The 12952-nt window shown below is 46.4% G+C and overlaps 1 protein-coding gene and 1 long non-coding RNA gene across 5 annotated transcripts in view; one reads left to right on the top strand and one right to left on the bottom strand.

The window, feature by feature from the left end:
• USO1 (USO1 vesicle transport factor) overlaps nt 1–8548 on the bottom strand; it is a 73917-nt gene extending 65369 nt beyond the window's left edge. For 2 of the 4 annotated variants that reach the window (XM_066574087.1, XM_066574088.1), the window contains exons 1-4: nt 8330–8548; nt 3680–3766; nt 2203–2267; nt 1606–1679 (exon numbers count right to left, since the gene is read on the bottom strand). In XM_066574087.1, coding sequence (XP_066430184.1) covers nt 1606–1679; nt 2203–2267; nt 3680–3766; nt 8330–8398 — 295 coding nt within the window. In that variant the 5' untranslated portion in view covers nt 8399–8548. The remainder of the gene's footprint in view (nt 1–1605; nt 1680–2202; nt 2268–3679; nt 3767–8329) is intronic. The other 2 variants (XM_066574089.1, XM_066574090.1) reach the window with 1 other exon arrangement.
• A 91-nt stretch (nt 8549–8639) lies between these two features.
• On the top strand, nt 8640–10606 carry LOC136573004 (uncharacterized). The gene is made up of 4 exons (XR_010785839.1): nt 8640–8869; nt 9816–9961; nt 10187–10285; nt 10372–10606. It is a non-coding gene; the product is annotated as an uncharacterized lncRNA (long non-coding RNA).
• The last annotated feature ends 2346 nt before the right edge of the window (nt 10607–12952 follow it).

Below are 12952 nucleotides of genomic sequence, written 5' to 3'. Positions count from 1 at the left end.
TCTTCTGCTTGTGTAGAGCTTGTTGACCACTAGACGCCTCTACGACACAGAGAAGAGATTTCACCCCGTTCTGAAAAGGGCGCAGTATTGGGATGTGAGAAGCTGGCTGGTCGTCTCTATGAATTGTCCCCCACCGGGCCGTAATGACCAGACCGTTACGAGGTGTTGGGACCAGTGGAAATGTGAGATAACGCACATAAGGCGGTCGGGCTTAGGACACCCCCTACAGACCAGCAGAAGACAGGATTATCTAATCAACCAACAAGCACGGGCAGCTTTAACCATTTCATTGTCTGCCATCCAGAGACATCATTACAGGCTCCTGTGTCTGTCAGAACCATTTCTAGGCGCTTGGATGAAGTATATTTGGCCTCATGGCTCTCATTATATGTACTGCCATTAACACTCACCCATCATCGTCTCTGTTTGCAGTCATGTCATGAATGAAGTAATTAGACTTCCACAGAGTGGAACCAGGTTGTCTTAACCTATGCAGCCAGGTATAGCTTGTGCACTTATGACTGCCATGTTCATGTCTGGAGATCTAGGGGTGAGCGCCTCAATCCCGCTTATGCTGTAGAGTGGCATACTGCCTACACAGCTAGTCTGGGGTGCTATGGCATAAGACATTTAGTCACCTGACAGCTTAGCGATATGTTCAGGACATCCTGCAGCCACGTGTTTCTCTCATGGCGGCTTCTAAGAGGCATTTTCCAGCAGGATAATGCATGGCTGCACGCCGCAAGGTGTCACAGGAACGTCTTCACAGCATTGCCACAGAAAATGTGCCTATTTGCCATTTTTTGTTGCCAATAGATCATGTATAGGACCCTCAGGGACACCAACTACAAGTTTGCACGATCTAAAGGCTCAGTTATAACAAATGTGGAGTGATATGCCGCAGGATACAATACGGAACCTGTATGCTTCCATGCCTGCTCGTATCACATCTTGTATCCAAGCTAGAGGCGATACAACAGGGTACTACGGTAGAGCCTCCATGCCCATCCTATATTACATCTTGTATCCAAGCTACACGCGGCCCAACAGAGTACTAGAGCATTCATGCCTGCATGTATCACATCATGTATCCAAGCTAGAGGCGGTACAACATGGTACTGGAACCTCCAAGCCCACCCGTATCACATTTGTATCCAAGCTAGAGATGGTACAAGAGGGTACTAGAGCCTCCATGCCCATCCATATTACATCTTATATACAGGCTAGAGGTGGTATAACAGGGTACTAAAGCCTCCCTACAAGGGGTCAGCTCTTCACAATACAATATCAAAGCAAAAGGATATTTTGATCACTTACTTCTATCAATGTAACAATCACGCAAAGAAAGTTTCAATCTGACAACTTGTTCTAGGGGAGGGGCTTTATTTCACAATGAATGTGTAAAAATATCATTGTAGGAAAGGAACTTCTGGCTGTATGACAGACAGGCGCTTTCTGTTAGCTGAATAATGTAAACAATTATTTTTTAATGGATGATGGTAGTAGTTTCCTTTTTGAGAAATTAATAACTGCAATGAAAAGTGAATCAGGTGACGTGATATGGAATGAGCTACATAGAACATGTACTTACAACTTAGGACTTACCTGCCTCTTCTGCATCATTAGATAGGACATTGTAAAGTGTATCCAGAGCATAGCCAATTATTTCAGAATCAGCACTGAAAGAGAACATGCAGTTTGGTCAGGAGGTTCAGCAACATCTGAGGCCCGGCTCAAACAACTTTGGTGCAGCCTTTCATCTCTTCAGCAGATACTCTTCTCTCCAAAGGAGAACAGAAGATACTGATGGACAGGTAAGTCTTAGGCTAACTTCACATGGGCGAGCGCGATATCAGGTCGTGAATCACAGCCCCATATTGTGCTCCCTGCCAGGTGAAATCCCTGAGGATGTGAGGAGTTTTCATGGCAAAACAGCCTTGCATCAATTCAGGGAAGAAGCAATCCCCCATTGCATGCATGTTGAACATGGTGTAATACTGCCACTGACCCACTGAAAACAATGGGGCTGCGATGCGAGCGCAAACACAAGATAGGACATGCTGCGATTTGTTTCCCGCATCACATCGCGGTGCTATGCGTAAAAATATATAATTTAAATTAAAAAAGGTTGAACCTGATGGCAGGGGATCTTCTTTCAACTAACTTTACAACTGAGTTGGGGGGGTGGGGGGAGTCTCTTACCGGTCAGTCTGTAATACATTCAGCAGATGATCCATAGCCTGAGTGCCAACTTCAAGACGATATTTCTGGAAAACAAGGTATTTTTCTTATTGTCTTTAACTATGTTTAACCTTCAAACATTGTAAGCATACGTGCACACACCAAATAGTCCATGTTGTAGGAAGCAGCATCAACGCTGCGTACGTGCACTCGGCAGAATCTAGAACTGATTTTACCACCTGGACTCTGCCTCTAAAAACTAAAACAGATATTCGCAACTAAGTCATAAATTTGTTGTGTATTTTGCTACAGCTTTTTGCCCAGAATTAGCCACGTCAATGGGTAAAACCTGCATGCGAAATTACGACATGAATCTACGCAGAAAGGATTCAGGAATTCACGTCACTTCTTGATGTGGATCTGCATTGGAAATTCCGCAGCGGATTTTTGGCCTTGATGGGGCAAGATCTGTAGCAAAATACATATCAGAAATTTGCAGCTTAGCCACTTTTTGCTGCTACTGTTTTTAGAGGCGGAATACATGTGGAAAAATCCACGTCAGATTTTGCCATCTGAACACACCCCAAGTCTGTTTTTACAATTCTTAAGCATAGCAGTTTTCCCTCATATGTCAGTTTATCTCCACTGACCGAAATGTGACCTAAAATGGCAGGTGCGCATGTGATAAAACAAACCCAGTCTTACTTACCTGTCCTCAGCCCTGATGATCCAGCGCTGCAGCCCCGCAATCCTCCCAATGTTGTTGTGGAAGATGACGTCACCACTCATCACATGACAGCTGCAACCAATCAGAAGCTGCATTGCCATTCTTCTGGCATCAGCGCTTAAATCCTGGGTGTCATGACGCCAGGAGTTCGGAACATTTATGCGATGTCCTCCGATTGGCTGCAGTGGTCAGGTGATATCTGGTGACATCATCAATAAACACTGGATTGGTTATTTTATCACATGTGCACCTGCCATAAAAGTTTCATATAGTAACCGGACAACCCCTTTAAGGGGGGGGCATACATATTAGATGAATGTTAGCCAACCCCATCGATTTCAACACGACCATTTAAAGGGGTTTTCCAAGATGAAGATATAGATGAGAGTAAATCATCAATATCAACTATGGGGTTACACCACTAATCAGCTGTTTGAAGTGGTAACAGCATTCGGGGAGCGCCATGGCTGCTTCAGTGCATAACGGCTCCATCCATTAAATTGGACTGAACCGCTCTCAGGCCATGTGACTAATGAACGCGGTTTCACAGGCCTGAGAAGAGTTTGTCGTGCTCTCGTGAAGGTCTTGGTGTCTTCAAATAGCTGATAAGTGGGGGTCCCAACCAACCTGATATGGATGGCCTATCCTGAGGATAGGTCATCCCTAGTTTTTCTCTTGGAAAACCCCTTTGAGCTTTTACATTGTAAGATTTTCTATGTATAATAGCAAGAATAGAACCAAGATGATATATGGTCTTGGTAGATAACCAACCTTGGACAAGGATTTGAGGGCTCGTACGGCATCTCTTCGGTCATCCAGTAAGGTCGATGAGGCAACTCTGTCACAAAGCTTTTGGATCTGGAGCAAGGAGAGATAATTAACATTTATAAACAAAGGAGACGCTCAGAGAATAGCAGCCAAAATGTAAAGAGTTAAAAATTACCATGTGATTCCCGAAGAGCATTGGGGCAGATTTACTAATTCTGTCTAATATCAGACAGTGTAAGGAGATAGTCTTAAAATGCTGCAGATTCATCACAGTGACTCTGGTGGATGATAACCCCGGTGCTTCTTCAGACCGACTAATCTAAAGGTGCGGAACAATTATCATTCAAACAAGTGAAAGGAAGCGCTAATCTTTTAGTCTAAAAACAGCCAATGACCGAACGATAAATTATAAATCGTTCGCTTTTTATCCGTCGCTCATTTTATGCAGCATAAAAACAATCCTTGGCTCATTCGGTTTAAACAGCGATCATTCAGTCGTTCTCATTCACTTATAGAGCGAATGTGAGAGACTGAATGATTCTTGTTTGAACGAACCAGCGATGTATCGGAAAGCAAGACAGTCTTCTGATGCAATCAGTGCTCATACACCATTGTGCAGACATCTTTAATTTTAAACGCCCACACGTAGTTCTGCATTTATGTCTCACTCCATTATTTTTATTTTATTTTTTTACCAGTCCTGCATACAAAACTAGAAAAACCTGGAAAAAAACCAAAAACTTTCATATATGTACTGATAAGATATGGTTCCTGCAGTCATAAAAGCCCAGCAGGTAGGTGTCCTTTTAGACGAGTCGATTTATCGTTTGAACGAGAGAATGACAATCTCTAACTCGTTGGCTCTCGTGCAACCTGTCTATACAGGCAGATACATCGTTGGCCAAAACCAGAAATCGTTCAGTCATTCACATGTGCTGTATGTGAACGATGAGGGAACAAGTCAACGATGGGTTTTATGCCTGCAGAAAATAAACGATGAATGAAAAGGGATCGATTATCGTTCGGTTGTTGGCTCACGTTTAGACGGAAACCTGATGTTCACTTACACGTTTGAATGCTAATCGTTCCGTCTAAGAGTTTACTGCTTCCGTCAGTGGGTGTTATCTACCATATCTTCATATCTGCATTACTTGACAGAACTAAATAAATCACAACTATGTATTTCAGCGTCCGGTTTCCTGTTTTTGCTGCATCCTGTGATGTTATACTACAGGGACTACTATACAGCTTCTCTCAGGCTGCCTGACATCACTGACTCAGCGTAGCTGATTACTACTTGTTGGTCATAACACTTCAAGAATGTGGACTGACGACTACATCCGGGTGCCGTCTGTCTCATTACAGGGCTAATAAGCAGTAGGACTCTTGTTGTGAGGCAGCTGCTCCATCAGCTGCCAGGAAACAGTTGTGCTCCATAATAAGCTAGAAGGCTACAAGTTTTTTAAAAAGTTTTTCAACAACATTTGGCCACAAGAAAGTTGCATAGACGTGACTGGCACTCAACAAAATAGCTGGGATGGGTAAAAGTGCGCCTTGCCGTGTCCGTATCTCTCACACTAGAATGGAGAATCACAGCGGACCTCAAGCCTTCTGTCACATCAGACAAGCCCTTTAAACGATAGCCTTATTTATGTGCCATCATGCTCTCACCAGTAAATGTAGTGTCAGTGAGCTGGCCTCGGCAACTGAACACCCTCGGAAGTATTTTAGCGTATGACTGCCAAGGTTTAGGAGTGCCCGCTCTCCCGCTGTGTGCCATGGGGACGCTTCAGAAACTACACAAGCAACATTGCCACTCTTGTCCGTGAGCTTTATTGAGGCCAAGCTGTGAAACCAATCACATCCCATGGGAAAAGGTAGCACTGCTTTCGGGAAAAAGAGAAAAAAAAAGCATCTTTCCTGAACCTTGTAGCATCACCTTTAACCCATTAAGGACCCAGCACCATAAATGTACAATGCTTGGTCCTGGGTTTTACGATAGTAAAAATATGGAGCGGGATTAAAGCTCCTGCAACGTAGCAGGAACAGGGTGGTTAGTCAGAGTCGAGGACCTGGAGGGGAGGTTTTTACCTGCTTCTGCCTTCTCTCTTCCAGGCTACATAGCATTAAATGAGCGCTATGTAGTCAAGAGAGAGAAAGGTCATGTCATCACTGGGTGTCTCCAGCCACAGCAGAGCTGCAGGGTCCTACAGACCCAGATCAGCTCTGTTAGTGACTACTGGCTCCTATGGATGCCCCAGCTACAGCGGGAAAGTGTGAAATAAAAATAAATAAAGAGAATGTGAATGACCCCCAGATATCTTCTGTGACTATCACAGTCACAAAAATAAGTTAAAAAAAAATTACAAAATAAAATAAAAATATATACCTAAAAAAAAAGAAAATGACCCACTGCCGATGTCAATCAAATCCATCGCCGTATGGGCCCTGTAATCTGAGACTATACGCCTAGGTTCACACAGGGCGGATTTGCCGCGGTTCTGCCGCAGCAGATCCGCCCGCGGCAAAACCGCCCGCGGCCGCTAATCTCGGGATTAGCCAGCCATGTGGACGAGGTTTCTCAGAAACCTCGTCCACACGGGACGGCTAATCCACTGCGGTAAATCCGGTTGAAACCGTAACTGCGGCCGCCGCAGCCGCGGTTTCAAAAGAAGCAGCATGTCTGTTTACTTTCATTTTTTTGTTTATTTATGTCACGCCCGCGCTCTCCTCTATGGGAGAGCCGGCCGCAACGGAAAAGCAAGCGGCCGGACCGCTTCAAAGCCACCGCGGCTTAAACCGCGGCGGTTCTCCCGGCGGAAATCTCGCGGTTGTTGCTGCGGCCAAACCGCGAGATTTCCGACGGGAATCCGCCCTGTGTGAACCCAGCCTACAACTTATATCAAAACGTCCAAGACAAAATGAGAAACCCACTCCTGTACTGTATTTTTAATAAGAATATTCACACAAAAAAAAAAAAAAGATTAGTTTTTTTGCATTTTAATCCTAATAAAAATTTTTTTAAAAAGGGAAAGAAAAATCTGTGAAAAAAAACAACTTATCTATGAACGGAAAAAAAAATGTTGCAAAAATTATATGGTAGCTGAAGTAAAATCACCATATGGGTAAAATCCCTAAAAAGTGTCTGGTCCTTTTAGAGTGAGACACCCTTAAGGGGTTAACTGGACTGTGTGTAGCCTTCTACTATGGAAGCCCAGCAGCTGCGCACAAAGTACACAACCCTTCAGTCCGCTGAGAAAGGTCTTTTCTTTCCTTCTTCCCGGGTAGAATAATATTGCAGCCCCACAATTCACCACCCAACATACTCTGTCAGCGGAACGGAGGCGAACGGACAACATCCCGGGGAGATCAATGGAAAACAATTCTCAATGTATTCTGCAAAAACGGAAGAGTCCGACGCAGAGAAGATGGTGCTACTTCACACTCTGGTGGTGGTACACGGGGATGGCAGGACCCGGCCATAGTGACCCTTCAGTGGGCAGCAAACAGGACAGATGAGCAACAACACGCCAATGGACCTCGATGGATCTCCGAGGGTCATCGCTATGAAGGAGAGGACCGCATGGATTATACCAGGATAGACATTGCTGAACACCAGACGTTCTGTAACCATGGAGACAAGGGACTGAGGAATCCTTCACATTCCCGCGATCAGCAAGTCTAACTGCTCAGGAACGACTCTGGGACGACCAGTCAAGCATCTGAGCCCACCAGGTCGGACGGGATCTGACTCGTTTGTGTGCCGCCAGCCACAGCTGACTGTGGGCATCTTCCCTGCTTGCTCAGTTCACCTGATAACCCAAGTCATCTCTATGGTGGGAGAAAGATAAGCGGCGTCACATACCACCCCCGATACTGCTTATCTTGGGAGGTCTGATGGAAAGTAACATAACACACCCAAGGGGGACAATTGGGCGATGCATGTTCAGCACTAGTCAACCCTGGAAGAACCGCTTCTGAGGCCGCCCTCACACTACCGTTTTTTTACATGCGGGTTTTGCGCGCATAATACGTGGTAGCTAACTTTAAGTTACCGGCATTGGTGCAATTTCTTTTTCGCACGCATGAAAAACGTACGTCTGAATATCCCAAAGCGAATCAACGGTGTGTAAGCTGTCCTTACTACATGCATAGAAAATACGCGTGTAATACGAAGTGCAAATACGCCGTGTGAATGGCCCCTTTAGGGCGCTTTTACACAGAACGATTATCATTCCAAAAATATATATATCACTGGATCGTTCCAAATAGCATGCTAATCACCCAGTGTAAGCACGGCCGGCGCCGAACCATAATTTGTCTGCTTATCGTTCAGTTCACGCAAATGTGAAGATCACAGTCAGTTTAAATAGCGCATGCAGTCATTCGCGTTCACTTACACCACGCATGGGAACGATTTGCGAGAACACGATTTATCTGCCTGTATAAACTGGCGGCACGAGGAAACCCTGTCACCATGCGTGTGCGTGTACGATAAATCGTTCTGCATAAGAGCGCCCTTATAAAGGGCCCTTTGAAGGCAGCCATAACCACATCTGCATGGAGGTGACAAACACGTCCCGCAGGCATGATGTCACAGGTGTTGTGACGTCACTGGTCGCCCTGTAGAGGGCGCAGCCTGCTGTCACTCACCGTCTCGGCTCCAGACGGCTGCACCCCGGAGCTCTGCTGACCGCCCATCACTCCTCGCAGGAAATTCATGGTGCAGGCTGCTGTCAGGCGTGGAGGACTCGGGGACTCGGCTCCCAGCGGCGGACCGGCGGGCTGCAGGCCCCGACAAGACAAGGCGGCGGGGTGAAGGTTGACGAGTGGGCGGGGACGCGGCGGCTACACAGCAGAGCTGTGATGACGTGGACAACCAGGAAGCGACTGCGGCTAGGCGCATGCGCGGAGGACGTGGCGGTGGCATATTAGTAGTTTACACTGCGGTTATTCCTGTTGCCGATTCCAGCCAATGAGGTGGCTGGAATCGGCACCATGTGACCTCCCATTGTGCACGAGCAGTACAGTTCAGCTGCCGTGCACGATGAGAGCTGTGCCCGCGCCTCACGTGACCGGTGACGTCACCGGTACTTGAATTTGCCCGCGAATTCCGAGCCTACAGAGGAAGCTGATGGTTGGAGCCTTTTATACTACTTTCAACGTGGGAGAGGAAGATTTCTGCGCTGTGTGGTGAGTACCTACCTGAGATTAATGTGCTGTGCTGCTACGTGTGGTGAGTACCTACCTGAGATTAATGCGCTGTGTGATGAGTACCTACCTGAGATTAATGTGCTGTGCTGCTACGTGTGGTGAGTACCTACCTGAGATTAATGCGCTGTGCGCTACGTGTGGTGAGTACCTACCTGAGATTAATGCGCTGTGTGGTGAGTACCTACCTGAGATTAATGCGCTGTGTGGTGAGTACCTACCTGAGATTAATGCGCTGTGTGGTGAGTACCTACCTGAGATTTAGGCGCTGTGCTGCTATGTGTGGTGAGTACCTACCTGAGATTAATGCGCTGTGTGGTGAGTACCTACCTGAGATTAATGCGCTGTGTGCTACGTGTGGTGAGTACCTACCTGAGATTAATGCGCTGTGTGCTACGTGTGGTGAGTACCTACCTGAGATTTATGCGCTGTGTGCTGAGTACCTACCTGAGATTAATGCGCTGTGTGATGAGTACCTACCTGAGATTAATGCGCTGTGTGGTGAGTACCTACCTGAGATTTATGCGCTGTGCGCTACGTGTGGTGAGTACCTACCTGAGATTAATGCGCTGTGTGGTGAGTGCCTACCTGAGATTAATGCGCTGTGTGGTGAGTGCCTACCTGAGATTAATGCGCTGTGTGGTGAGTGCCTACCTGAGATTAATGCGCTGTGTGGTGAGTGCCTACCTGAGATTAATGCGCTGTGTGGTGAGTACCTACCTGAGATTAATGCGCTGTGTGGTGAGTACCTACCTGAGATTTAGGCGCTGTGCTGCTATGTGTGGTGAGTACCTACCTGAGATTAATGCGCTGTGTGCTACGTGTGGTGAGTACCTACCTGAGATTAATGCGCTGTGCGCTACGTGTGGTGAGTACGTCACCTGAGATTTGCGCGACGCCACCTGACGCAACCTATCTTTTTTTGCAGATTTGTGCGCTACGTGGGGAGACGCGGCCACCCGAGATTTGTGCGCCTTTTTTTGCAAACTTACGTGTGGAGTTGATCCTGACGTTTGGACGCGTTTTGAGAAGAATTTCGCTTCGCTTGCACACAAGCTGACATAACTCGTCGAGGTAAGCTGCTGCATCTGCTAAAATTTTCATTGCGTGCATCTGCTCATATGTGCTTATTTTGCGCATATTTGCAGGTTTTCGTGTGTACGTGTATATATAATATATGATTCTTCTGACCAGGTTGGGGGAGTAGTGGTCAATGTAAGTGGGTAGAGCGGATCTAGGGATCAGTAATACTGGTGTGATGTGACTGTTAACCTGCTGATTTTTCGTTATTTCCTGCAGATCTGACGTCCTTGAGAATGGGAAGGCTGGCGGACAGTGAAGAGACCCTCGACGTTCAGCAATCTTGAAACCCTTCGTTTTATGGACTGCTTTTTGCCGGTGACTCACCTTTTTTTTTTTTGTATTTTTGGATAGACTAAGCTTTTATTTATTTTCTTGCAAACTTTTTTCCTTCTTCTTTACAGGTGAGCTGATAAGTTATTTCCAGATTACCACACTGCGTTTGCTCACAATCGTTGTTGAAGCAGCAGAGACTGACGGTCCTAGATGTTGGCTCAGTAGGACGCTTTCAAGATGGGCATGTTTGCAAATCGAAGTGATTCTTACATTGTTTTTTTTCTGTGCCTTGTTGTACTTCGTTTAAGTGGTAAAAATGGGCAGTTAGAAGTTGGGTATATTAATTAAAATTAAGAATATTGACAGTTTTGAAGACATTGTAATTTTTTAACATTTGCAAATGTTATATCTCATATGTGCAAGCATACTCTACAAATCCTTGCCAACATATATTTCCATCTGTTCACTTTATTCTGGACGCACATTTGCAAAAACATCTTTTGTTTGGAACCATTTTGGAGACATTCAAGTTGAACCTCATTTTTCCTCATTTTGCTAAATCCTTTTTCCTCCACCGAGCCAAGATTGCAAAGGCTCGTGGGTGTCAGAATACATACCCCCTAAAATGGCCCTATTTTACAAAGTACACCCCTTTATGTTCACTGAGTGGTGTGAGGAGTATTTAGATCCCACATTTTCAGGAATTAATGGAATTATGATAAAAAAAATTATAATAAGGCTTTATTTCGGCTAATGTGCTATTCTAAATTTTTTCCACCAAAAATCATCATTTTCATGTGCACTGACACCCCAAAATGGATACCCCTGTTTGTATTGTTTTCAGAAATGTACCCATTCTGGCCCTAATGTTATGTTAGTATGCACAAATGGGACCCAAAATGTAATCAGTACTATGTGGCTTTCTGAACAGACTGTTATGATCGTGTGGGCAGATTTAGCAGACTGCCAACACCATCGTGACCTAAGGAGTAGTAGTCTAGTAGTATACATGCACACAGGAAACACAGGAGATTCACATGGAATCCATGCAACTAACCCTGTGCTAAAGGGGGGGGGGGGGGGGGGAACTTCTAAGCTCCTGGTTATACCGCTAGTCCCTACACTAACCATGAGTCCAGGAGACCCGGACAATACTGCCCACTTGGCCTGTAGCAGCAGCCACAATGCATACTCGAGTATAGCCGATCCCAGTGTTAGCCGAGGTACCTAATATTACCCCTTGCCTTATACTCAAGTCAATAATTGACCCCAGGTTTTTGGGGTAAAAGTTGGTACCTTGGCTTATACTCAGGTCGGCTTAGACTGAAGTATATCTGATTACATACAAAAACCTAATGAAATAAGAGCAATCGTTGCATGCAAAGCATTAACCCTTTCCAATCCACTTATTTTTTCTCACCCATTCTCCCCAGCTCCAAATGAATTGGTTCTGGGGAGAATGGGTGAGAAAAAATACACTTTCCCTGCACCCTCCTGAGCTGACAGAGTTCAGGAGGGTGCAGGGAGGGACCTGCTTACCTGTCCGGCGTCTTCAGTACTCTCCTGCCTCCCGGTTCGGCGATCATGTGACTGCTGGGGTCAGGTAACACCGGTGGTCACATGATCGCCGGCCAGAATCTATGCATTACATAGCGCTAAGTAATGTGTAAAGGAGAAGGCAGAAAGGATTAAAATCCCTTTCTGCCTTCTCCTCGGGGGTCTTCGATGAGGACCAGTGCAGGAGTGCATCTGCACCCGATGTGCCTGATGATCGGTTGCAGATCCACTCCTGCACTGCAGTGTCGGGCCTGCCCCGACATTGGAGGGAAATTATGATGTCGGGGCAGGCCCGACATTGGACTGGAAAGGGTTAACAGCGGGAATCTGTCTCACCCATCCCCTCTGTGGCTGCGGGAGGCCAACTGTCATTAGCAACAGTCTTCAGCAGTAGATGGTGTGGGCTCAGATCTGTAGGATGTAGATGCAAGTCCATTCCAGAAAGCTGCTTCCTAACATATACATACATTCACGTGCTGCGGTGGCAAGGGGTTAAAAGGGTTCCCTGGGACTCCAGTACTGATGATCTATGCGCAGTGAAGTGGTGATCTGCCTCCCAGAATCCCTGCCAATCAGCTGATGACGAGTGCGCACTGCTGCCACTTCAGTCTATGCCAGACGCAGTACCATACATTTCCGGCTGTACACGCCTGCATAGGATTGCATTTCAATACGCAATCCTATGCAGAAGGCCGTGGTTTGTCTACGTGAAATCACGCACAGAAAACAAACCGCGCCATGCTCTAATTCTGTGCGGGGTTCGCAGAGCCCCGTACAGAAACGCCACTCGCTGGCTGCCGGCTCTGCGCATGTGTCGTCTGCTGGCACATGAGACAGAGCTGCGGGAGCGGGCGAGTTCCGCACTGCTCTCTGCAGGCGCTCAGGTCGGGTCCTGTTGCGAGCAGCTGGATGCGACACGGCCGTCTGCAGGCGGCCTTAGGCCTCATGTCCACTGGAAAAATACAATCCGCGTAGAATCAGCTTTCAATTGTATAATTTTCATGCAGATATACGCACACATTGCTGTCAATGTGATAGCAATGTGGCCGATCCGCGGTAAAATGGAGCATGCCGCGGTTTTTTCTCCCACGCATGAAAAACGCAATTCTATTGAAATTCCATCCGCGGGTGCAAAAATCAGTTTAATGGACG

This window comes from Eleutherodactylus coqui, chromosome 7 (genome assembly GCF_035609145.1).
Source record: "Eleutherodactylus coqui strain aEleCoq1 chromosome 7, aEleCoq1.hap1, whole genome shotgun sequence".
Classification (NCBI taxonomy): domain Eukaryota; kingdom Metazoa; phylum Chordata; class Amphibia; order Anura; family Eleutherodactylidae; genus Eleutherodactylus; species Eleutherodactylus coqui.
The sequence above is the reverse complement of the archived record's forward strand: the minus strand, read 5'-3'. Positions and strand labels throughout refer to the sequence as shown.